Below are 25,878 nucleotides of genomic sequence, written 5' to 3'. Positions count from 1 at the left end.
TCCCCTCTTCAGTGTCCTTAGAGAGTTCCAATCATAAAAAGAAAGAATTTCCATTTAGACTTTCACTGGAGCTAGGCTGACTTATCCAGCTGTGGATCTGACCCTAACAGAGTTCCATGCACTTTAGCAAGAAATTCTCCCTTACACTCTCCCAAACCAAAACACAAGAAATACCTTGTTTGGGCCTCAAATAACTTGATCGCTGCCATTTATCCTACAGTAACGTTCACTAAGAAGAAATAATAGTTCATCAGAGTGACTACGGCTTTTCTACACCCTGCAAACTGCATTAAACTTCTCACTGGCCGCACTAGCTAAGCCTCTTACATCTCTGTCTGGCCTGTTCATATTTAGAGGCACAGCAGTAAGGCCCAATTGTTTTTTCTCAGGTCTTCCCATGTCTAGGCCTTATTAATTGTGCTCTCTGTATTACTGAAAATCCATTACATTGCTTTTTACCAAGCAATGTAAGCTACAGATCTTGTTGAAAGAAACACATACTCTAGACTGTATCAGCAACGTTTTAAAAGGTGCTTACTGGCTGTGAGCCTGATCCTGTTTCTGCTGGACCCAGCGAACTTGTTGGAATGCCTGTTTGAGTAATACACTCCCAGAGCTGCGATTACTTTTCTCTCCTGACACTGGAGAATCTGCATAATAGACATTTCACTGTTCCCACTGCACAACTGCCTCCTGCAAGGTTTCTTGCACCTTCCAGTATAAAACCTGGTACTGGCCACTCTTATAAAGAGCAGACCAGATAGACTATCTGGTCCAAACCAACATGGCAATCAAATCCCAGATCCCTTCAGAATTTATTTCTTCTTGGAACAAAAAAATACCGGTTTAGTGATCTTGCTGTGATGAAAGCAGATCCCCTTTGACATTTCCTATTCCTATCAGGCAACTGATGAAGTGGCAAACACAAGACCTATTCCTCTTGTCTTTTTAAAGGGATTTTAAAGAATGGTCCATTTACAGATAATAGCTCATTTATTCATTGGTCAAGCTGGGCAGCAGAATATGATGTTCTAACCACAAACCAGGCAAATCAACTAGCTATAATTATTTTGTTAATTTCCTCTGTATTTCACCATCATTCCTTTTGAACCGCACTGTAACTTCTTCCTTAAGAAAGGGAGGTGGCTCTTGCAAACAGAAGTCATGCTTGCAGCTCACAGCCATTGTGCTGTCCCTTCTCAGACAGGGAAGTACAAAGCCCCAAAAGCAGAAGTGCTTTTCTTCTCACAGGCCAGTCCAATACATTTTTGGCTCTCAGGCTGAACTTCTAGCTGTGTTAGCCAATAACAGGTGCAAGATTTGCATTAACAATAACAAAGATTCAAAGGTCTCAAACCTGGCATCTGCTCTAACATAAGGGGACAATCTGCTTTTAGTCAAAGGAAAACTATCCAGATCAGTCTGTAATAAACTGGCCCTCCAATATCATGTCAGTCGCTGCAGTCAGATACTTGGATAATCACAAACAGCCTCGGAGGAGCATGCACACACCCATGCATGCATGAGGAAATGTTAGCCTGCAACTCCTAGCAACTGACAAAACTGGCAATCATCAATTAAGAATGCTGGGCTTCAAACTGGGAGTTACTGGAAATTGCAGTGATTGAAACTAGGAACGTTATCCACTCACTGGTGTTTCCTTGGGACTGACATTTGCTGTGATTATCTTTATTTGCAAGGGAAGAACAGGGGGGAGGGATAGCTCAGTGGTTTGAGCATTGGCCTGCTAAACCCACGGTTGTGGGTTCAATCCTTGAGGGGGCCATTTGGGTCAAAAATTGGGGATTGGTCCTGCTTTGAGCAGGGGGTTGGACTAGATGACCTCCTGAGGTCCCTTCCAATCCTGATATTCTATGATTCTATGAATAGCACTTACACAGCACTAGTATGTCTTATGTAATGCTAATATTCCAGTGTTCTAGCCTTATTACTTTTCATCTTCAATTCACTTTACGAACATTAACTAGCTGATCTCCACAACCACATCCATCAGGTAGGTGGACAGACTTAATCCCATTTTACAAGTGGGGAAACTGAGGCAGACAAGCCAAGTGACATTGAGGTCACAGAGGGAGTCACGATCAAGGTTAAAAGTATAACTCAAATTCCTGCCTCCCAATCCTATGCTTAGACCACTAGGACATCTTCCCCACAGACTATGCCTCTTTAAGCCCTATTTCCACCAGAGGCCCCTTTACAGTCTGATTCTTCTGCAATGTAAGCTGGTGTAAGTCAGGGTAACTCCACTGCCTTCAGTGGAAACAGGCTCGTGTAAAACATGTGTAACTGAGAGGAGAATCAGGCCCCGCGGATCCGCAGGTGGATAAGTCCAGCCACGCTCTTCTTTGTAATTTACTTCTCTGAGCTGTGAGCAGTCCCATCAAATCCACTCTCGTGCCAATGGCTGAGTTTTCCATTCTTTGCACCTTTTATTGCTTGATCAACAAACTAAGGATTGTGGGCTATTGATTTGTATAGTTATTTTAAAGCCAGGGGCAGGGAGAAAATCCCTTTATTGTACACAAACCTTTTGATTGAGATTTGATTATTTGCGTATTTATGAACTCGCTTCTTTTGCCATCTCCACTGAGCGCAGACAGCAAGGGCTCAGCATTTTGTAAAGAAGCTCTACAAAAATCAATTGAATTGAATGCAAACTCTTTCTTTCCCTAACTCTGCCAATTCCTCTGAGAAGCTCCCAAGCCATTCTTGCCTTATTCTTCACTCGCCAGTTTTGAGAGTTTCAAACAAACGGTCTAAATTTCTGAGATCACGTTTCCAAAAGGCTCCGACGGAGGCACTTTTCCTTACTGCTCCAACAAAAAGGAAATCTACTGGTTTGATTACTTAGCTTTATGCATCATTTGTCATAATCATACTCAACCTCCTGCCTTTGCCCCCAGAAAACTTGGGACTTTTGCCATGAAAAATATAGCACGTGGACATTTCAACAGGTGTCCCCCACCCTAGCTAAATTAACGTGCTTTGAAATCCTCTGCTAAAAAAGGGGTGAGAAGATTATTGGGTTACTAAAGCTGCATGAACACCCCAATGCGGTGGGTAGGTTTGAGCCCATGTTGCAGGCGGGAGAACAGAAGCACTGTGACTTGGCCAGGTACAGCACATAAGAGGCAAAGCCAGGAATCCCCAAGAGTCCTGACCCCAGGAGCCTCTGTACTCTTCCAGCCGTTCGAAAAATTTTGAACTCAAGGGCCAAGTGTAAGAGAAAGATCACCAGGCAAGCCCAGGGGCTGCTCGTTTGTCTCTTTTTAGAGGAGAGGGGCGTCACGCCAGTGCCATAAAAAGAAAACCTTCCCACATCAACCTAACAGCGATGGATAAAAGTGTCCTGGGTTTTCCCTATGAGGAATTTCCACCACTCTGACATTTGCGAAACCTCTTGCTTCCTTCCCTGACCCCACACCCAGTGTGAACCCAGAGAACTAAAACAAGCACCACAATAGACCCCGGCCTGCATCCTTTGCACTCAAGCCAGTTGACTATGACCCCTTTCCCTCATCGCCAGTTGTCCCCGCTCCCCCTCCTGGGGGCTGGAACTCAGAAGCCAGCTATCAAAGGAACACTTCCTTTTATTTCTAGGACTAGGAGTGAGAGATGGAGCAGGAGCCCTCATTCCTGCTAAGCAACATTTCCTTAAGGCAATGATGGTTCCTGGTGGAAAACCTTCAAGGTATCCCCCTCCTCCCAATATCATGGTATGTGGAGTACTTAGCAGAGAGGTTTGTATGCCACTGTTAAAAACAGAACCGCCCCCATCTCTTTCTCTCTCACACAAACCAGAAATAAACGTTTTTTAAAGCTGAAAGAGGAAGTCTCCCTTGAAGACAGGCGGGTGCCTAACACTATGAGGAAGTAGGAGAGTTCAAAGATCTACCCCCACGCCCCAGTTCCTCAAGGCTGCAGCTGTTGCTTTCCAGCCCCAAATGACACCGATTAATTAAACCAGTGATTTCGCCCACCACAATCGACCTAGCATTGGAAACAGCCCTTCGGCGAGTCCCACACTCACCCCCCAGGCCATCTTCACCCCCCTACGGAGGAAACCCCAGTCTTGGCCCTCGGCCGAAATACAGCCCTTGCGTCTCGGGCTGGTTTTGATCCCAAGCCACGACACGCCCGGCCCCCCACGCACGCCGGGGCGCACCCACAATGGACAGCGCATCTGGGCATTGCAGAGGCAGGGCGGGGGGAGAGAGGGAGGGACATGCTCGCCGCCGCGGCTTCTTTCACCGCATCCACCCCGGAGCAAACAATCGTGCTCGGCTCGGCTTCTCCGGGGGCTGTTTCTTGCGGGAGGTGAAGCCCTTCGTGCACGTGCATCGTGGTGTGGGGAGCGTCTCGGTAACGGGGGCGAACCCACGTGCACACGCAGGCGGCTCTAGGAAGGCACACCTGCGGGCCGGGGCCGGGGAGACCGGCTTTGCTCCTGGCACCTTGCGTCGGCAGATGAAGCGCCGTCCCATCCCTGCAAAATGCCAGCCCCATCCATAATCCCTCCCCGCCCAGAGCAGCCCCCCCACGCTGCAAGGCACCGGAATCGAGCCCAGCGCCCCGCATACAATGAGGTCACGGTACCTGGGGCCGGGAGCGGGGCCGCCGCGGGAAGAGGCAGCTGCTGCTGCCGCCGGCGAAGGAACCGCGGGTGCCGGCGCCCGTCGCAGGCTTCCGGGTTGGTCCGCGTCAGCGTCACCGCCCCAGGTTTGCAAAGCGGCCGCGGCAGCATGAGAAATAACTATAAAAGGAAGAGACTCACGGGGGAGGAAGAGGAAACCCTGTTTACCTTTGAAAAGCGCAACTGCCCTGGCCTGGCAGAAACAGCGGATTCTTTACCACCCCTGCAGGGGCGCCCGGGAGCGGCTCCGTGCACGTGCAGCAGGGAAGCAGAGATCCCCCCCCCCCCCCAGCTCAAAAAGCGGGGACTGCTCGCAGGGGTGGCCCATGACACCAGGGATCTGACCCTGCAAGCTGCTGGGCAACTCCTGGCCGCACGAAGCACCCTCACGCCCCCTGGGAGTTGACCGGCGCTGAGCACCTTGCAGGATGGGGGCCCTAGGGTGCTGTGAAGTTCAGTATTTGTAAAGCACGCCCAGATCTTCACCGGAGAAGTGCAATAGAAAGCATTTGTTTAATGCTGGATTTATTTCACCCGTAGGGATACTCCAAGCACGCTCACAAGGGCGATCGAAAAGTCCAGACATTTTCTTTCCTTGTTTCTCAGACAGAAGAATAACCCACGCTGCAGCTAGAGTCTGGTTGGTTTCATTCACCGACTGAATACGCCCACTGGGGGTCTGATTTTCACAGCTGATGAGCACCCCCAGCTCCACCCGAAGCCAATGAGCCTGATTCTCTTCTCACTTACACTGGCCTAAACCCACTAACTTCAATGGCATCGCTCCTGTTTTACATTCGGGGGAGAGGAGAAATAAGCCAAAGGAGAGGTGGGCAGGAGTGTTTAGCAGCTCTGAAAATCAACCTCTAAGCATCCCTGGAAGGTGGGTCTAGTGAATGGGACCACTAAAGTCACACGTGTAGACATGAAATAACAGCCATGCCCGGCATGGATTGCAACCAGTGGCTACTCCTCTCGTTACCTGTCAGACTACATGCAGACATGCCTGCAGCAGCGAATACCCAGTGAGCAGAATGGGGTTGAAATAAACCCAATCTTTCAGACATTTAAGCGCAAAGCTAATTTTATGGACATGGGCTCCACTTTAGGAGAGCCCTTAAGCATGTGATGACGTTCATCCCTATTAAACAAAACACTTAAGTTTGTGCTCAACTTTAAACGTGCTTAAATCCCACTGAAATCAATGGTACTTAAGCTCATGCCTGAACAGAAGCATGCGCTTAAGTATTTACTGAATCGGGATCAATTGCTGCATGAGAGACATGAGCAGCTCTGTTGAACTCAATGGAGTTCCTCACCTGTATTAAATTTGTCACGTGTAAGCGTTTGCAGGATCAGAGCAGAAGGCAATCAGAGGTTTAGTGCTGGCTTTACAGAGCTGTGTTAGAGACTCAATGGGCTGGTTTTGCTGTTGACAGTGCTCATGCTATAAATGTCAAGTTTTCGTCTGGTGCTTGGTTGTTACTGCCACAGCACTGAGCCAGAATGCAGCGCTGGTGTGAATAAATGCTACAAGCAAAACCACAATTGAAAAGGAAGGATTACGCTCTAGACACACCAACATACAGGGGTTAGTGCTTGCACACAGGCGGTCACTAATGAGACACTATCAACTGCAACCTGCAGTTTTAATTTTTCTTCTCATTTATTATACCCTCTTGAAAGCTTTTCTATTAAAGAAATACTGACCGCTCCTCCGGCTTTTCCTCTCTCTTCTGGCAGCAGAAGTCAGAGTAGCTCTATACAGCTCGGTTCCCCATGTGTGCCGCAGCACAATGGCTGAGGCACCCAGGATCATGCGGAGCTCTAGAAAGCCAGGAGAATTCGATCATGTCACCCTTCCTCCTGGAGCAGCACTTTGCTCCTTAAATAGTCCCCCTGAAACATAGTCCCCCTCCCTGGGGGGAGGGATAACTCAGTGGTTTGAGCATTGGCCTGCTAAACCCAGGGTTGTGAGTTCCCTCCTTGAGGGGACCATTTAGGGAGCTGGGGCAAAAATTGGGGATTGGTCCTGCGTTGAGCAGGGGGTTGGACTAGATGACCTCCTGAGGTCCCTTCCAACCTTGATATTGTATGTAAATGGGAGCCATAGATGACTCCTTGTGAGTATGGGTGGCAAAATCAGGCCCCCCAGTTTGTTAATTCATTGTAGCAGACAAAAAGATCACAAAACCGTAGCATTGTGGGAACAGCAAAGAAACAACCTTCCATCAAAATATTTCTCAATTCTGCAAACACTTATGCACATGCTTAATTTTAGGTATATGAGTATTTCCATTGACTTTAGTGGGATCACTGCTGTGTTTAAAGTTCAGCGTTTTCAGGACACATTAGATATTCTTTTCCACATTCAAAATAAAACCAAGGTCCTGTCTATCTATGGTAGTTAAGAACTTCATGGCACTTCCCCCCATCCCACCCCCAACCAGGAACAGCGACGTCATACCCCAGTATCTTATACTGATGCCAGTTTCTTAATAATACTACAACAACAGTCAGAGGCCTTGATCAGGATTGGGGCTCCATTGCGTTAGGCAGAGCACACACATATGCTAATGAACAGTCCCTGTGCTGAAGAGTTTACCTGTTAGGCCTTGATCCAGCAAACCCTGATGCCACGAGTAAGTGTATACACATGATTAAATTTCTAATAAGTAAAATCAGGTCTTTATGTAAGACAAGACACAGGAGGACGTAACCAATCCTGTGAGAGAGAAACAGGCTCACAGAGACAGGAATGTGTGGTTAGAAACACTATGTTCACTATGAGTTGGTTTCAAGTCATTTAAAGAGATTTTTAAGAAGCATTAACAGTATATGAACAAAAATAGCCCCTATAAGTAATCCCTAGATTGTAAACTCTTTGAGATACAGCACTGTCCTCTTACAAGTCTGTAAAATGCCGTGCACACACCTGGTGCTATAAAAATCGTGCAGGAATTTTTTTTAACATGAATAAGGCCACATATTTTCCCCTAATCTGCTCTGACCATTTTTGCTGAAACTTTCCAAAAACAGTTCAACCTGAGGCAGATATCTGGTATGGAAAATTTCAGCCTAAACAGTTAAAGTTTAACAAAGCTATACACAACTGAAAACAGGGTCTTCTAATGGAAAGTGTTAAGGAACCTTACCTATAAATGTTACTACCTACTGCCTATAATAAGGATAATTTACATGGGCTCTGATCCTGCAATAGGTGCAGACCTTGTAGATCTCTACTGACTTCAGTGGGGCTCTGTAGTTGCCAGTGTCAGCCCATGTCGATCCAATCACAGCATCAGAGGCTAATGTTCATAGTAAATACTTTCCCACACTCAGCCCACTCTTGCAAACTGCCTGTGTATCATTCCTTTATGGCCCCTTTCACCATAGTATCTGAGCTCATAATCATTAATGGACTTATCCTCACAACTCCTCTGTGAATTAAGGAAGAACTATTATTCCAATTTTACAGATGGGACCCGAGGCAGAGAAGCTAAAGCCTAGATCTGCAAAGGTACTTCACTCTCATTGATTGCAATGCCAGTTAAGGACATAAATAGCTTTGAGAATCTTGTTCACTGTCACACTAAAGGGAATTGAATGTCTTCCAAGTTCTAGAACAGTGCCCTAACCACTGGACCATCTTGCTGCATGAGCAGCTTGCAGTATCAGTACCTTGACTATGAAAATTAAAGAGACTAAGGTGAATGGACTGTACTCGATGCTTCCTTAGTTTACTCCATTATATTACTTTGATATAATTTGCGTTACGGAAGCAAACAGGAGCCCTAATCATGGACCAGGATCCCCTTGTGCTAGGTGCTGTACAACACAGAACAAACAGAGGATCCCTGCCCCAAAGAGCTGGCAATCTATATAAATATTATTAGCAGTAGATTGCACGTAAAATGTGTAAGAAAGACATTGTCATGTTAAAATGACATTTTAAGAAACCCCTTACTCATATTAGAGCTTTAACATTACAAAATTTTTTCCAATGTAGTCCACTTCCCAACACCTATGCTCTTTATTTCATATTGAACTTTCATTGTCTCCAACTTGGAATATGAGAATAGGGGAGTCTGTTGTTCTTTAGGCCCCGATCCTGCAATCAGTTCCATGCCGACAGACCCATATCCCCACACAAGGACCCACTGACACCGTGTTCATTGTCTAGGTCTATGCATTCGCACAATGCATCTGTGATTGGTTGCAAACACTGCAAGGGACTGTTTGAGATCCAGTGACACACCATCTTTATTAAAAGGGTAAAAATATCCTGGGAACTGGGCTCCATGATTTTTTAAAAATGTAAATGTTGGGACAAAATTATAATGTCACTTTAACACCAGAAAGAACACAAGGCAGTGCCTTAAAATGGTTACAGCGAAGAGAGTACTCTAGCAAATACCCAAGGAGCAGTCTGTCTTTCCATGAAATTCTAGCCTCTTCTGACTGAAAATCAATTACTGGCTGCCTATACTGACGACCGGTGGGCTTTGGAAGACTCAATTTCTTTTAGTTAATTATAATGATGACATCTAATAAGAACGGCCATACTAGGTCAGACCAAAGGTCCATCAAGCCCAGTATCCTGTCCTCTGACAGTGGCCAATGGCAGATGCCTCAAAGTGAATGAACAGACAGGTTATCAAGTGATCCATGCCCTGTCACCCAATCCCAGCTTCTGGGAAACAGAGGCCAGGGACACCATCCCTGCCCATTCTGGCTAATAGCCATTGATGAACCTATCTTCCATGAATCTATCTAGCTCCCTTTTGAACCCCATTATAGTACTGGCCTTCACAATACCCTCTGGCAAGGAGTTCCAGAGGTTGACAGTGCACTGAGTGAAAAAATACTTTATTGTGTTTGTTTTAAACCTGCTACCTATTAATTTCATTTGGCAGCCCTTTGTTCTTGTATTATGAGAAGGAGTAAATAACACTTCCTTATTTACCTTCTCTATACCACTCATGATTTTATAGACCTCTATCATATCCCCCTTAGTCGCCTCTTTTCCAGGCTGAAAAGTCCTAGTTTTATTAATGGCTCCTCATAGGGAGAGAGAGAACTGGGAAAAGTCCCCAGTGAAGTTGCCTGTGAGAAGACCCAGTTATTCTCTTTGGGAACAAAGGCAGGGGCAGCCATGACCTGGGGACATCTTGGCAGGGTTGGGGCTGGTTTTCTCTTTTAAGTAACTTTCTATGTACATGGTGACTCTGGAGCGCTGGCCCAACACGGGGACGTGAGACTTGCGCCCTGGGGAGAAGCTGCTCTCCGGGCAGGGGCCCAGCACAACACAGGGCTTCAGAGGGGTCTGAAATGCGGCCCAGTCCCTGAGGGGAGCGGCCTGGCCCATCAGCGCGCCCGATAAAGGCGGAGCCGGCGGCGGAAGCGCCTTTAGCGACCCCGGTAGGATGGGGGAGCCGGAGCCACATGAACATCCTGATCATCGGCCATGTGGACTCGGGTAAATCCACCACCACCGGCCACCTCATCTACCAGTGCGGGGGGCTGGAGCCCCGGCTGCTGGAGAAGCTGGAGGCCGCGGCTAGCCAGGTACGCTCGCCCCCTTCCGTCCCCACGGCGGGGTCGCCCTTCCCCGGGCGGCCCCGGCCCGGGCGCCCTGAGCGCCGCTCCGCCCCGCAGGTGGGGAAAGGCTCCTTCAAGTTCGCCTGGGTGCTGGACAGGCCGCGGGCGGCGCGGGAGCGGGAGCGGGAGCGGGGCATCACCATCGACCTCTCGCTTCTCCGTCACCATCATCGACGCGCCGGGCCACCGCGACTTCATCAAGAACATGCTGACCGGCACCTCCAGGTAGCGGGGCCCCTTCCTCGCCCGGGGTGGCGGTGCGGCCCCGAGGGCGCGGGGAGCGGCCCCGAGCCGGTGTTGCTGGGGGAGCGGCCCCGATCCTGCCCCGGGCCGGTGTTGCAGGGTGTGTGTGTGTGGGGGGGGGGGGGGTGCAGCGCCGTGGGCGCAGGGAGCGGCCCCGATCCTGCCCCGGGCTGAGCTGGGGCCGGGGGCGGTTGCAGCCCCGCCGGGCGGTTGCAGCCCCGCCGGGCGCACGGAGCGGCCCCCACCCTCACCCGGCCCGTCTCTGCCCCAGGCGGACGCCGCGGTGCTGATGGTCTCGGCCTCGGCCGCGCCCGGGGAGTTCGAGGCCGGCGTGTGCCGGCAGGGGCAGACCCGCGAGCACGCCCTGCTGGCCTACACCCTGGGCGTCAAGCAGCTGCTGCTCCGAGCCGCCCTCCAGCCAGCGGCGCTTCGAGGAGGTGGTGCGGGGCGTCAGCCTCTACCTGGGCAGGATCGGCTACAGCCCGGCCGCGGTGCCCTGCCTGCCGGTGTCCGGCTGGGCCGGCGAGAACGTCACCCTGCCCAGCCCCAGGTGGGGGAGACCCGGGGATGGGGAGCGGGAGCTGAGGGCAGCTGCTGGTGGGAGGGACCCACGTGGCGCTCAGTTCCGTGGAGGGGCTGCTCCGCTCCAGCAGGGCTCCGGCCCTCGGCCATGCCCAGTGGGTGGGGAGGCGATTGACCCAGAAGGCAGAGCCCAAGGTGCCATGGAGCTGGAGCTGGGGGTGGCAAGGTGAAGCGCTGAATGCTGCAGCTATAGCTGGGAGGGACAGGCCTATGGGCACCCTTCAGCGTGAGTCCAAGGGGAATGGCCCTCCAACGGGGGCTAACGCCAGACCTTGGGTCCCAGCCCCAGGCTGCGTTTCCTGTATCCAAAGGCTGCCAAGCATCTCCCTGGCTTCCCTCTACCCCCTGCAGATGCCGTGGTTCAAAGGCTGGAAGGTCAAACGGAAGGAAGGCTTTGGGAAGGGACAGACGCTTCTGGAAGCGCTGGATTCTCTCCTGCCTCCCGTGAGGCCCAGTAACAAACCGCTGAGGGTGCCTCTGCAGGACGTCTACAAGATTGGAGGCCAGTCCAGGCAGGAATGGGACCTTGGGACATGCTGATCTACAGCTGGGTTCTGCATGGGGTTTCTGAGGTGATTGACTGTTCCTCTGTTGGAAGGGCCCAAATCACCCCCAACTTAATGACTTTCTGTGTAGATGAGTCTCTCAGGAACTTGCTCCTTGTAATGCCTGAGACTCAGGAAGTGTGTATAGCAGTTAGTGTTAAGCAGCCTGGGTACTGGTCTCTTTGCTATTTCTGGCCTTGGTTAGTGAAGGCTCAACTTCATGAAGGAAACACTTCTGAGGAGACTCTCCCTCCTCCACCATCCCAGCCAGGACACCCACCTTACCTCAAATTAACTGGTCTGCTTGCTGTGCTGGTTATGGGCTTTCCACAGTCAGCTCTGACTTACTCTTCCCCTGTCTCCTCCCAGGAATTGGCACTGTACCAGTGGGGAAGATAGAGACAGGCATCCTCAAGCCTGGCATGAACATCTCCTTTGCCCCTGCAAACCTCTCAGCAGAGGTCAGAACCATTGAAATGCACCATGAGCTGCTGCAGGTGGCTTTTCCTGGTTACAATGTGGGCTTCAACATAAAGAACATCTCAGTCAAGAACCTGAGACGGGGCCATGTAGCTGGCAACTCCAGGAGTGACCCCCCAGCAGCAGCAGCCCACGTCACTGCTCAGGTGCAGAGACTTGCCTCTATGGGGCTTACATGGTTCATAGGGTGTTGGCCCTTCATGTCTGTGCAGCAGGGAGGCCACAATTCCTGAGGGGTGTGACCTCTGGTAGCACCACTGGGAGGTTTGGAATAGGTGTGGGGGTCAGACTGGACTCTGCAGAATACAGTAATTGCTACAGACACTCCTCACCAATGCTGGGGTCTGTTCGCTTAGGCAGCTTCCAGCCGTATCTGCTGCCCAAATTTGGAGGCGCTGCTCTCCATAAATGTCTATGCCAGTGGTTCCCAAACTGGGGTTTGGGAACCCCTGGGGGTTTGTGAAATGTTACGGGGGTTCTCAGGAAAAACATCCCTAATGGCAGACAGAGTTGTCCCTACAGACCCCGGACAGCATGGGGCCAACAGCATTGAGCCCCTGGACTTCCAAGAGCTAAGCAGATCAAAGCAAGCATATCTATCACACTGAGGAGACTTAAACTTCAAGACTCCTTATAAGAAATGGAAAGGGTGGTGGATATTTTTGCTGGTTTTAAAATTAAATAGGCAGCTAGTATTTTTAAATTATTATAAGTTTAAGCTTTGTGCGTTGTTTGCCTAGACTGCTCAAGACCTGAATGCTTGGGTAGGAGGAACTCTTCGAGTTGGCTTCTTAAATATCGTCATGCTGTTTCACATCTGATACTCCTTTATGAAACATAGGAGCCTTCTCTTATAACAGGCTTATTCAAAGTGATACAAGCTACGAAAGTGAGATCTTGGAAGAGCATTGCCATTTTCATCATATAATAAATACTGTAATGATAAATGACAATGTGTAATAAGCATGTCATAAAACAAATTTTATATTTCCAAGATCACTGCTTTTTAGAATTTATACTCAGGTAAAGGAGAAAATCCCTGGAAATATTCAGTTTTAGGAGGGGGTTTGCAAGACTTGACATTTTAGTGAAAGGGGTTCACAGGTTGTTAAAGTTTGGGAACCACTGGTCTAGTCATTTAAAATGACAAGAGGGTTGGGGAACTCCTAAAGCACAGATCCTTAGTTCCTCCTTTTGTCCTAGGTGATCATCTTGAATCACGCTGGCTTTATCAAGGCTGGCTACTCACCAGTGGTAGACTGTCACACTGCTCATATCACCTGCCAGTTTGCTGAGCTCTTTGAGAAGATTGACCGTCGATCTGGGGAGAAGCTGGAGGACAATCCCTCCGTGCTGAAGTCCGGAGACTCTGCTACTGTCAGGCTTGTACCTAAGAAGCCTCTGTGTGTGGAGAGGTTTTTTGACTATCCCCCTTTAGGCAAGTGTTTTGAAGTCAAGTCAGCTCTACCTATTTGCTACTAATCACATACATGAGATGTGATGAGTCACCTTAGCTAAACCCTAGGAGCTTCCATTTCCATTGTCTGTTTATCATGATCTTGTGTAGTTTGATGGATTGGGCAGGGAAGAAGCTGACTGTAAACTGCAGACTTCAGCTAAGCAACTTAAATAAACAGACTGTTACTGCACTAAGGGTAGCTTAGCAGTCTGAACAGCTTGAATTGTAACACTTGAGTCCAGTCATGGACCAGACCCCCATTGAGTTAATGCTGTTCAAACACAGAACAAAGATGGTCTGTGCCCCAAAGAGCTTAAGTCTAATTCTAAGATGACAGATGGGGCTGGAGGAAGTACAAGGTGACTGCATGAATATAAGCAGTAGCACCTTCTCCTTTGTTTGAAAGGCAACTAGAATATTTAACTTCATTTCAGGTCGCTTTGCAGCTTGGGACTTGAAGCAGACTGTTGCGGTTGGAGTCATCAAATCTGTGGAAAAGAAGCCTGCAGGTGTCACTAGAAAACAGGTGCAGAAAGCTCTGCTTATCAAGTGAAATGGGTCTTTTTTTTGTTTAAAGCCAATTTAATTGAAAGGTACCTTTCATGTAATAAGGTTAATTTGAGATGGACTTTTGTTTTGCTTAACCCAGAATTGGGATGATTCTGTTTTATGGCTGGTTCAGAGCCAGTAACATTATCTGAACATTAAAAGCCTCTTCATCTCAGAGGCCTGCATCCAGTTTAATAAAGAAATCATTTAAGAGAAGCACAGCTTGGTACCTCCTCCTTTATTTTAAGCTCCTAGAAAAATGTCTCCACCCTCCAGCTGTGGAGACAAAGGCAATTTGAACAGGTCTTAAGGACCGCTTCAAACTACCACTTGCATCTATGTAAGTAGGCTTGACAGGTGGCCACAGCTTCAGGAGCCTCAACTACTTTAGAACACTCCAGCAAGCCACTGTGAACTTCAAGGAGCTTCTATGTAAAGGGCTCTAAACTCAAGAAGCAAGCTCACTTCTACTTGTGGGGGAAGTAGTAGCAAGAACTAGGATGTGAGTTTCTAGTGGTTAGCACTTCTGTGAATGGCCACGTACAGCTTTCACTAGATGAAAAGGGAGGTAGGAGTAGATTTAAATTAGGGCTGTCAAGCTATTTTAAAAAAAATTAATCATGATTAATCTCCCTTCTAAACAATAATAGAATACCATTTATTTAAATATTTTGGATGTTTTCTAAATTTTCAAATCAATTCTGTGTTGTAATTGAAGTCAATATAAAGTGTACAGTGCTCACTTCATATTTAATTACAAATACTTGCACTGTGAAAAACAAGGTATTTTTCAATTTACTTAATACAAGTACTGTAGTGCAATCTCTTTATCATGAAAGTTGAACTTACAAATGTAAAATGGTGTACAAAAAATAACTGCATTCAAAAATAAAACCACGTGAAACTTTAGAACCTACAAGTCCACTCTGTCATATATATAATTTCATTCAGCTAATAGCTCAAACAAGTATGGTTACAATTTGCAGGAGATAATACTGCCCACATTGTTGTAGTTGGCATTGCAAGATATTTATGTGCCAGATGTGATAGAGATTCATATGTCCCTTCATGCTTCAACCACCATTCCAAAAGATGTGTCCATGCTGATGGTGGGTTCTGCTAGATAACAACTGAAAGCAGAGCAGACTGACATGTTCATTTTCATCATCTCAGTCAGTGTTGCTCCTTTGACATTTGAAAGCATTCTCGACACCTCAGATTTTTGGAAGGCACTTCAGATTCTTAAACATTGGGTTGAGCGCTGTTGCTATCTCTAGAAATCTCACATTGGTACCTTCTTTGCATTTTGTCAAATCTGCAGTGAAAGTGTTCTTAAAACAAACGTGCTAGGTCATCATGTGAGATGACTAACATGAAATATATGGCAGAATGTGGGTAAAACAGAACAGGAGACATAAAATTCTCCCCCAAGGAGTTGTCACAATTTAAATTTTTTTTTTTAAACAAGCATCAGTATGAAAGCATGTCCTCTGGAATGGTGGCTGACACATGAAGGGGCATATGAATGTTTAGCATATCTGGCTTTGCAAGGTATTTATGTGCCAGCTACAACAATGCCAGGCGTATGCCTGTTCTAGCTTTCAGGTGACATTGTAAATAAGAAGCAGTCAGCAGTATTTCCTGCAAATTGTAACCAAACTTGTTTGTCTTAGCAATTGTCTGAACAAGAAGTAGGACTGAGTGGACTTGTAGGCTCTAAAGTTTTACATTGTTTTGTTTTTGAGTGCAGTTATGGAACAACAAATCTACATGTGTAAGTTACATTTTCAGGATAAAGAGATTGCAAGAGAGTACTTGTATGAGGTGAATTGAAAGACTATTTATCAGTTTTACAGTACAAATATTTGTGATCCAAAAAAATTGCACTGTTAAACAATAGACTACCCATTGAAATTAAATATTGATTTCTATTACAACACAGAATACAAAGTGTACAGTGCTCACTATATTTTTTTGGATCACAAATATTTGTAATCAGTTAATTTTTTCAAGTTAACAGTAATTAATCAACAGCCCTAGTTTAAACATAACTTTGTCACTGAAAAACCTAGGGAAATTTTAAGAGTCCTAATTGACTTCCCCCCCCTACAGTATCCTTTAGGGTTCTCTTTCAAAAGTCTTCCTTAGTTTTAGCCTTGAAGAAGCCAAACTCTTCCCCCTCCCCCACCCCCTGTAGTATCAAGTGCCAGAGAAACTGAACCAGCTTAACACTTTATTCAGTATCCCTTCTAATTACTGATATTCTTTGCCTAAATTCCAGCCTGTGGTTCTCACTAATGGGTGTAAGATGGCCTAGGTCCAAGGTCCCCAATGTGTAAAGCATGCCCCCCTAGGGGGGACATGGAGGACTATCTGGGGCATGTGTGCTATGGCAGGCTCCAGGCTAGCCCACAAAGGGGCAGGGAGGGAGCACCACAGAGCCTCTCCCCAACTCCAAGACTTCGCACTGCTCCTTTCCTGGCTGGGGGTGGGGCTTGGCCTGACTGCTAGCCCCCAATGCAGCCCTGCTCCTGGCCCCAGATCTGGCCCCCTTATCCCTGTCTGCATCCACCCGTGGCTGGTTCCTGGCCCTGGGAGGGAGATGGGACCCTCAAAAGTTTGGGGACTGCTGGCTTAAGTGTTCTTTGAATAAACTTGACACAAGGTATTTTGCATCAGTCTAGCATCTTTAGTTTTACCTGTGATCTAGTACAGTTAATCTTTCACAGGTGTTAACCTAAAATCTCCAATTTATGCATCTTTGGTACAAGCATGTCATAAGCCTACTTCATAAAGATCGCTGAGTGGGAGGGAGCAGAAAGGCACATGTGGCTAGACTAATCCTCTACTCTAGGCTAGGAAGCTATAAGTGGGATTGTTGCTTAGCCTTGCAAGAGGGCTTTTCTGATGGAGCAGGAGAACAGTTAAGGTTTTGTAGGTGCTGATCTTGATAAGACATGGAATCTTCTAAACTATCTACAAATGCAGACAAGTTGAAAATGCTTGCAGTCAAATTTTACTGATAAGTCAAAGTGAAACAGGAGTAAAAAGTAGAGGGGTGGTTCTGGTCAATTTGTAGTTCCTAGACTAGCTGCCATTTGTCCTGTAATCCTGTACATTAGTACTAACCTAATCTCGTTTGTGACAGGTGTAAGGAAGTAAAATTACACTAACAGCTGTTTACAAAGTCAGCTTCCATAAAACCATTCCTTTCACAAAGCAACAAGCAGTTAATGTTTAGCTTCAATATCTCAACTTAAAGTCACCAGCAAAGTCTACTGGTGTAAGTTCCTACTAACTCTGTGCTTATCACACATACTCTGGAAACAAAATCTTGAACTAGCCAAATCTTAAGGTTTAGGCCTATAGTTGTGCAATATTAGCAAACTTCAACAGTATTGTGAACCTGCTGCATCTAATTCTAACAAGTGCCAAGCAGTCTCAAGGCCTCTCCAATGTTTTGCAGTATAATAATGTTGGTGTATTTTAAGTAGACTTACATGTCACAAATTAGTGTCCAAGTAGTCAGTGCATTTTTATTTGGGGCTTAGATCTCTCCCTTAATTAACAGTATTCACGTTTCCTGTAAATTGAAGGATTAGTGTTTACTGTGTACATGCAGAGCACGTCTTTAGACACTTGAGGGCTTTCCCTTCAACTACAATCCATGAACATACTTTCTTCTTCTAACTAGGCCATTTGAGATGTAGTATATGACTGACTACTTTGTGGGAGGTGGCTTGAAGGATTTATGGTCTTACTGAGCAACCTCCAATATTGAATTGCAAACTTTTAACCCTTTATCTTTCACTAGGTAATCTGTATAATAGGTCTTAAATGAATACAGTAAATGTTAAGGATTAGATATAGTCTATAGTTACAGCAGACTTACTGCTCAGCATCTGAACCTAATCACTGATCAGCCAATCATCATTCAGTTTAAAGCTTCCATTTTCTTTGCTGGTGTTGACTAGGGTAAGCAGATCATACATTTCTGAACAGCAGACTGAGGAATTTGAATGAACAAGTATTAGCTCTCTTGTGCAAGGAGAGGGCAGGCCTACTTAAAAATTTGAGCTCTAACCAGGAAAGTGCCTGTACCTTTTTGCTGAAGGAGGATTCAAAGATCCTCTACACCATCTGTCAAAAATACTCTGTTCTTGCATTGGAAATGTCATATGCATACCCTGGCGTTTGTTTGTTTTTTGCCAAGGTATGGGAGGGGTAACAGAATTATGACTGTTTAAAACTTTGTTAAAATACCTACTGAACTCAAAAGCCCCAACTATTAGGGAGCACAAGTCATTTTGAAAGAGTCAAATGCTGCTTTCCTTTGAGTTAAAGGATGAAAGAATGTCAACCCCACTGTGGTAACAGGTCAGGAAAGTAGCAATTCAGGGCCTTTAAAAGGAAATGTCTTATACAGGCTATCGGTAAGACCAAGTGTCTAGCACGATGCAAAGATATTGTACAGTTACATGGATAATAAAAATGTCCAGAGTTATAGTGAACATTGAAAATTTTGGAAGACACACCATCATGCTGCCAGGTGTAGCCTCTCTCATTATTGAGAGTTAGAAGGGAATTTTTTCCTATGGACAGGTTATCCCATAATTACTTGCTGCAGAGGTTCTTGTATCTTTCTCTGAAGTAATGAGTTACTGGCCGCTATTAGGATAATTGGGGCACAGGAATTACCATACAGCCTCATCCCAATTTACCTAACAACAAAATAGCAATTTGATATCTGAGGTTGGGCGAAAAAAAGGGGCAGAAAAAAAAATCCATTCTTTTGTACAGATGGAAGATAAGTGATTTTTTTCCCCTTTGCAAGTCACCTTTACTGTGGATTCATAACCACTTACTTCCCTTTGAATCCTAGCAACACCCTGTGAAATCATTAAAAAGAATTTAAATGACTGCTAGGCTCCACATATCAATGTGACCCAATATCTCTAAAAGAGCTGTGAATTTTCAGTCTATCTGCAGACACAGAAAGATGGCACTCTGTTAAGCACATTTTGAATGTTTTCTTCACAATCAGAAGGGCTAGTCATGTTTTTAAATATTAAAACTTTATTCTGCAGAAGCTGATGGGGCCACCAGAGATGTTTAATCCCACCCATGAAAGAATGAGTGTATTTTGATACTAACACATAGTTTTATCCTAAAACTTTTCGCTGCTAAGTGCATTCATATTTAACAAATGGGTTACACATATACATGAATTATCAACTTAAAGTATACTTATATTGATAATTCAGCTCTCTACTCAATAGCTTAAAATGAGTTCTCTCTCAAAAGCCACCTACGTGAGATGTAGACTTTCCTCCTACAGGAGATTCCAGCTGACAAAAGGGCCTTGTTCAGATGTCTGGGATCAACTGAATACATTTATTTCAAAGCAATTTTAAATATTAAAAAAGTAGAAATTAACACATACAGTACTCAAAAACTGTCACATTTACATACATGTGAATAGACAAGTGTACTGATGTTTGATCTTAACATTCAAATGAGAAGTCAAAATTTTAACTACTGGCATTACCAAATCTGATTTCTATACAACATGTTGATGTATTATGTAATAAAAAAATAAATAGCAATTGCTGTTCAACAGTAAAATAAGACATCATTTGCAGAACATCCCCATCCCAGGGGAAAAAAAAACCTAATTATTAGCTATTTGTCTATAAAGATCTAAACTTTCCAAATACTATTTCATGTACAAAATTGCAGATAGTGGCTCACTGAGTTTAAATATAATATTGTACTTAAACTCAAGCAATATAACATACAATGTATTTTTAAATTTCCTATGACCCACAATAAGCCAGAACAAACAGAACTCTTGTTCCTGATGGAACTAATCTCATTTTAACAATGCCTATGTATACTACTGCAAAGAGTGTACAAAAGAATAGACATTTGCTTCTACATCATTTTACATGTCTAGGTTTTCTTTATGTGGTTAGCTTTTACCAGATTATTTTGAGATCACTTAAAAATACACTTGACCACAAAAGTGAATAGTTTTTCTTTCTTTAATGCAACTTAAAACATTATATTAATGGATAAAATGGAATGCTAAATAAACTCAGGTCCTGACTGCCTTCCATAAAGAACAGTATAAGACTGAAACTAATAACACTGTGGATTAGATGTGAGCAGGCTCACTCACTGGTGTATTTGTTTTTGAATACATATTTGTCATGACACTGATAAAGCAATAGTTTAAAAGCCACTTTCCAGTAACAGTTGATAAATATTTTGGAATATTTTCTCATGCAAGGTTTATTTGATATTTAAGTTTTCATAACCATATAAATAGAATTAAATATTCACTGACTATAGCCTTGTAAAACTGCACTAAAAATGAAAACTTTCAGAAGGTTTTTTTGAGTTGTGCTTTTATGAAATGAAAAATCTTCCTATGTAGCCAAGACTGTCTGCTGTAAAATATTAGTAATATGTACTGTTGCCAAAGTAACATTTTAAGCAATATAATACCAGTCCTACATAAGAAAATCACAGAACCTGATCAATACAGTTATCTGATCACAGAAAATAACAATTTCATTCTGTTCCAAAATTAAAAAAGATATAGAAAATCTGAAGTAAATGAATGTTTTTAATAGTACGCTAAATGTTTTGATTAGAAAAAAAGGAAACTAAGTGAATTAACTGCAAGGAATGTGTTTTCCACTAATGCCATTTTATAACAACTCTGAAGCTACCATAAAATTAATTTCTAATAAGTCTTGGAAGGATGTGTTTGACTTGTGGTAATGTGTTTTTTGGCTGGTGCTTGGAGTTAAGACTATGAAATACAAAGATAGTTTAATGAAGACAGTTAATATACAACTTGATACTAGTGATTAGTTTCTATAATTAATAGCCTGACAAACTGCATGAAAGGTCAACCTTTCACTCTGATTTTCTAAACAATTTTTTATACTGTAATAGTTTACATTTATCCAGACAATAACATTGAGGAAATTTTACACTGGTTAATTATAACCTTCAGCAAAGCGGAAGACATTTTTTTTAAATAAGTGATTTTTAAGGAGAGCCAATTAGCTATAAATAAATACTGTTGCAAGCTCACATTTCAATCTGAATAGTTATCAAATTAAAATGTTCTTTTGTTCCAGCTTAGCTATGTGACTACAGTACTATTCCTGTACAAAGACAGGTTTCAAGTAAGATTCTAAATCAGGGGTTCTCAACCCACAGGCAGCCTAATTAGCACACAGCTGCGGCCCAGCTGTGTGCTAAAGGCCCCCCGGGTCATCCTGCCTGGCCGCCCAGTGTGGTGGAGTCCGGGCTGCTACTCGGCCCCGTACAGTCTGGGGTCCAGGGCTGCGGGCCGGCCCCACGGGGTCCGGGGCTGCAGCCAGCCCCATGGAATCCGGGATCAGTGGCTGCCGGCCGGCCACGCAGAGTCCTGGATCCGGAGCTGCCACCCGGCCCTGCAGACTCCAGGGTCCGGGGCTGCTGCCCAACTCACAAGGTCCAGGGCTACAGGCCAACCCCATGGGGTCCGGTATCTGGGCTGTTCCCCGTCTGCCCAGTCACACGGCCGCACACTGCCTGGCTCTGCACAGCAGGGTCTGGGGTCCCTGCCACCTGCCCAGGGCTCCACTCTTGGCCCCACTCTGTGGAGGGGTTTCTGGGCGGGAGGCGCTGGGCATTGGGTCTGGGGGGCACTCTGGTTCACAACCTGCGGCCCAGGTAACACATTGTGGGCCAGATATGTGGCTCACAATGATAAACAGGTTGAGAACCACTATTTTAAATGCATGCATAATGTAAACAGTGTAATATTTTCTAAAAGTCCTTGGTTACTAAAAATTCAGTGAAAAACCTTCAGCAAATTTCACATATGTATAAGGAAAGACAGTATGACTAATTTTTATCAAAATAAATTTTCAGATGGAAGTAATTTGTAACTGTCTTAAAGTGAGGTAATATCACAGGGAAACTGCAATCAGAGTTTGGCATAGGTCCACATAATATAAACATGAAATGCTGTATGCACACCATAAAATGCTACTGATTTTCTGTAAAGTCAGTGAATATTCCTTTTGCTTTCAAACTTACGTTTAACTGAACACTTTCTTTAATAAATACCAAAGTGGGTTTCTTAGCTGTAAACTGTGTACACTTAATTGTAGATTGGTCTTTAAGTGGGCCAAAACCATTTACTTTGAAAACAGAATCTTAACTCTGCTAATTATATAATTGAGAATACTGAGTTATTAGGAACAGTCATTTCTACAAAGTTACATGGTTGATGGAAACCTATGTTTGGAAAGCTGGCAGTTGATACACATTTTTAACAGCATAGACAGAGATGTAAGTGCTAGATGCCAAGGATGGCTTCAGCAAACCCAGTAAGGCATGCCAGGTTCCAAGGCTACCATAATACTGGCAAAGGCAGAATAACACAGTATATTTACAATACATATAATTCACCTCATGAGGTGAACCGTAAATGAATTCTTATTTTGTAACAGCAGCTATATATACACAATTGTGCACAGGATTACAGAGAGGCAGCAGCCGTTAGCTTTTGCTAAAAAGCCTGTCTTGCATGAAGGATGTGCAATGCTCAAGTTTTGAATTTTATTAATCTGACAAAATGTGCACAAAGGACACCGGGAAGACTCCTTTCCTCTCTGGCTGTCCTTCGACATGGCCAATCTGCAACAAAGGAGAAAAACATTGTGGGTTTCTCGCTTACTCCATATAACAAAACACTGTTCCTCGTACATAACAATACAAGCCTGGTGATGGTTCTTGGACATTTCACAGCATGCCATCTAAACCCTTGCCAAGGAAGCTACATTTTGATGTATGTTAGCCCTGGTCTACATTATGAGTTTAGGTCGAATTTAGCAGCGTTAGATCAATTTAACCCTACACCCGTCCACACAACGAAGCCATTTTTATCAACTTAATGGGCTCTTAAAATCAATTTTAAGAGGGGATTAGCGCTGAAATAGACATCGCCGGGTCAAATTTGGGTTAGTGTGGACGCAATTCGACGGTATTGGCCTCCAAGAGCAATCCCACACTGCTCTGTTGTGACCACTCTGGACAGCGCTCTCAACTCGGATGCACTGGCCAGGTACACAGGAAAAGCCCAGCAAACTTTTGAATTTAATTTCCTGTTTGGCCACTGTGGTGTGACCATGCAGAGCTCATCAGCAGAGATAATCATGGAGTGCCAGAATCACAAAAGAGCTCCAGCATGGACCGAACGGGAGGTACTGGATCTGATTGCTGTATGGGGAGATGAATCCGTTCCAAAAGACAAAATGCCAAAATATTTGAAAAAATCTCCATGGGCATGAAGGACAGAGGCTACCACAGGGACCCGCAGCATTGCTGCATGAAACTTAAGGAGCTCAGGCAAGCCTATCAAAAAACCCAAGAGGCGAACGCCTGCTCGGGGTCAGAGCCCCAGACATGCTGCTTCTATGATGAACTGCAGGCAATTCTAAAGGGTGCCCCTACAACTACCCCAGCCCTGTGCATGGACTCCATCAATGGACTCTCATGCAACAGGGATGAGGTTTTTGGGGACGAGGAAGATGATGAGGAGGGGAAGGTTGAAGATAGCACACACCAGGCAAGTGGAGAAACTGTTCTCCCTGACAGCCAGGAACTGTTTATCACCCTGGAGCCAATACCCTCCCAACCCGAGCTCCCGGACCTTGAAGGCGGAGAAGGCACCTCTGGTGAGCATACCTTTGTAAATATAATACACCGTTTAAAAGCAAGCGTGTTTAATGATTAATTTGCCCTGAAAACTTGGGATGCATTCGTGGCCAGTACAGCTACTGGAAAAGTCTGTTAACATGTCTGGGGATGGGGTGGAAATCCTCCAAGGACATCTCATTGAAGCTGTCCTGGAGTTACTCCCAAAGCCTTTGCAAAAGGTTTCTGAGGAGGGCAGCCTTATTGCATCCTCCATGGTAGGACACTTTACCACGGCAGGCCAGTAGCACATAGTCTGGAATCACTGCATAAGAAAGCATGGCAGCGTGTGGTCCCAGTGTTTGCTGGCATTCAAGCAACATCCGTTCTTTATCTCTCTGTGTTATCCTCAGGAGAGTGATCTCGTTCATGGTCACCTGGTTGAAATAGGGGAATTTTATTAAGGGAACATCAGAGGTGGCCGTTCCTGCTGGGCTGTTTGCCTGTGACTGAAAATAAATCATCCCCACTGTTAGCCAAGTGGTGGGGGGAGGGGTGAAGTGATCTCGCGATTAAATGTTCTCTGAGCTCATGCAGTCCACCCAAACTGAAAGAGTCCAGCAGAATGCGTGGAGGTAGACAATAGCAGAGTCCAGGAAAGTACAAAAAGAACGTGAGGACAGGAGGAATGTGCAAGAGGATAGATGGCTGGAGCAGCAGGAGAGGTGGCGGGATCAAGAGGAAAGGTGGCGGCAGCATGATGAAAGGATGCAATGCTGAGACTTCTGGAGGATCAAACTGATATGCTCCGGCGTATGGTTGAGGTGCAGGAAAGGCACAGACCGCCACTGCAGCTCCGGTGTAACCAACTGCCCTCCTCCCCAAGTTCCATAGTCTCCTCACCCAGACACCCAAGAATGCTGGTTTTCAAAGCTTCTCTGATGCGCAGCGTGCCCTGCTGTGCTCTTCTAACTGCCCTGGTGTCTGGCTGCACGTAATCAGCGGCCAGGCGATTTGCCTCAACTTCCCACCCCACCATAAACGTCTCCCCCTTAGTCTCACAGATATTTTGGAGCACACAGCAAGCAGTAATAACAATGGGAATATTGGTTTTGCTGAGGTCTAACCGAGTCAGTAAACTGCGCCAGTGTGCTTTTAAACGTCCAAATGCACATTCTACCACCATTCTGCACTTGCTCAGCCTATAGTTGAACAGCTCCTGACTACTGTCCAGGATGCCTGTGTATGGCTTCATGAGCCATGGCATTAAGGAGTAGGCTGGGTCCCCAAGGATAACTATAGGCATTTCAACATCCCCAATGGTTATTTTCTGGTCTGGAAAGTAAGTCCCTTGCTGCAGCTGTTCATACAGACCAGAGTTCCTGAAGATGCGAGCATCATGTACCTTTCCTGGCCATGCCACGTTGATGTTGGTGAAACGTCCCTTGTGATCCACCACTGCTTGCAGCACCATTGAAAAGTACCCCTTTCGGTTTATGTACTGGCTGCCTTGGTGGTCCGGTCCCAAGATAGGGATATGCATTCCGTCTATCGCCCCACCACAGTTAGGGAATCCCATTGCAGCAAAGCCATCCACTATGACCTGCACATTTCCCAGAGTCACTACCCTTGATAGCAGCAGCTCAGTGATTGCACTGGCTACTTGGATCACAGCAGCCCCCACAGTAGATTTGCCCACTCCAAATTGATTCCCGACTGACCTGTAGCTGTCTGGCGTTGCAAGCTTCCAGAGAGCTATTGCCACTCGCCTGTGAACTGTGAGGGCTGCTCTCATCTTGGTATTCTGGTACTTCAGGGCAGGGAAAAGCAAGTCACAAAGTTCCATGAAAGTGCCCTTACGCATGCGAAAGTTTCGCAGCCACTGGGAATCATCCCAGACCTGCAACACTGTGCGGTCCCACCAGTCTGTGCTTGTTTCATGGGCCCAGAATTCAGCGTTCCATGGCAAGAGCCTGCTCCATTGCCACCAGGATGGCCAAACTGCCGGGGTCTGTGCTTTGAGAGAAGTCTGAGCGGGCTCCATACTTGCCGTGGTATGG

The 25,878-nt window shown here is 45.6% G+C and overlaps 3 protein-coding genes across 9 annotated transcripts in view; 1 reads left to right on the top strand and 2 right to left on the bottom strand.

Annotated features, from left to right (window-relative positions):
* The window catches only part of CYRIB (CYFIP related Rac1 interactor B), a 161,477-nt gene extending 156,740 nt beyond the window's left edge, over positions 1 to 4,737 (bottom strand). For both annotated transcript variants that reach the window (XM_048841657.2, XM_048841660.2), the window contains exon 1: positions 4,618 to 4,737. The gene's annotated coding sequence lies outside the window, so the exon portion shown is untranslated. The remainder of the gene's footprint in view (positions 1 to 4,617) is intronic.
* Positions 4,603 to 14,329, top strand: LOC125631076 (elongation factor 1-alpha-like). Its single transcript, XM_048837252.2, is given in 9 exon segments — positions 4,603 to 4,711; positions 10,005 to 10,404; positions 10,406 to 10,476; positions 10,765 to 10,900; positions 10,902 to 11,047; positions 11,430 to 11,582; positions 11,995 to 12,251; positions 13,309 to 13,543; positions 13,999 to 14,329. Coding segments are annotated over 9 exon segments (1,626 nt in total). The 3' UTR covers positions 14,118 to 14,329.
* A 4,842-nt stretch (positions 14,330 to 19,171) lies between these two features.
* ASAP1 (ArfGAP with SH3 domain, ankyrin repeat and PH domain 1) overlaps positions 19,172 to 25,878 on the bottom strand; it is a 362,608-nt gene continuing 355,901 nt past the window's right edge. For all 6 annotated transcript variants that reach the window (XM_048841653.2, XM_048841649.2, XM_048841648.2 and 3 more), the window contains one exon: positions 19,172 to 22,819. In XM_048841653.2, coding sequence (XP_048697610.1) covers positions 22,745 to 22,819 — 75 coding nt within the window. In that variant the 3' untranslated portion in view covers positions 19,172 to 22,744. The remainder of the gene's footprint in view (positions 22,820 to 25,878) is intronic.

This window comes from Caretta caretta, chromosome 2 (assembly GCF_965140235.1).
Source record: "Caretta caretta isolate rCarCar2 chromosome 2, rCarCar1.hap1, whole genome shotgun sequence".
NCBI classification, from domain to species: domain Eukaryota; kingdom Metazoa; phylum Chordata; order Testudines; family Cheloniidae; genus Caretta; species Caretta caretta.
This window is presented reverse-complemented; position numbering and strand designations above follow the sequence as displayed.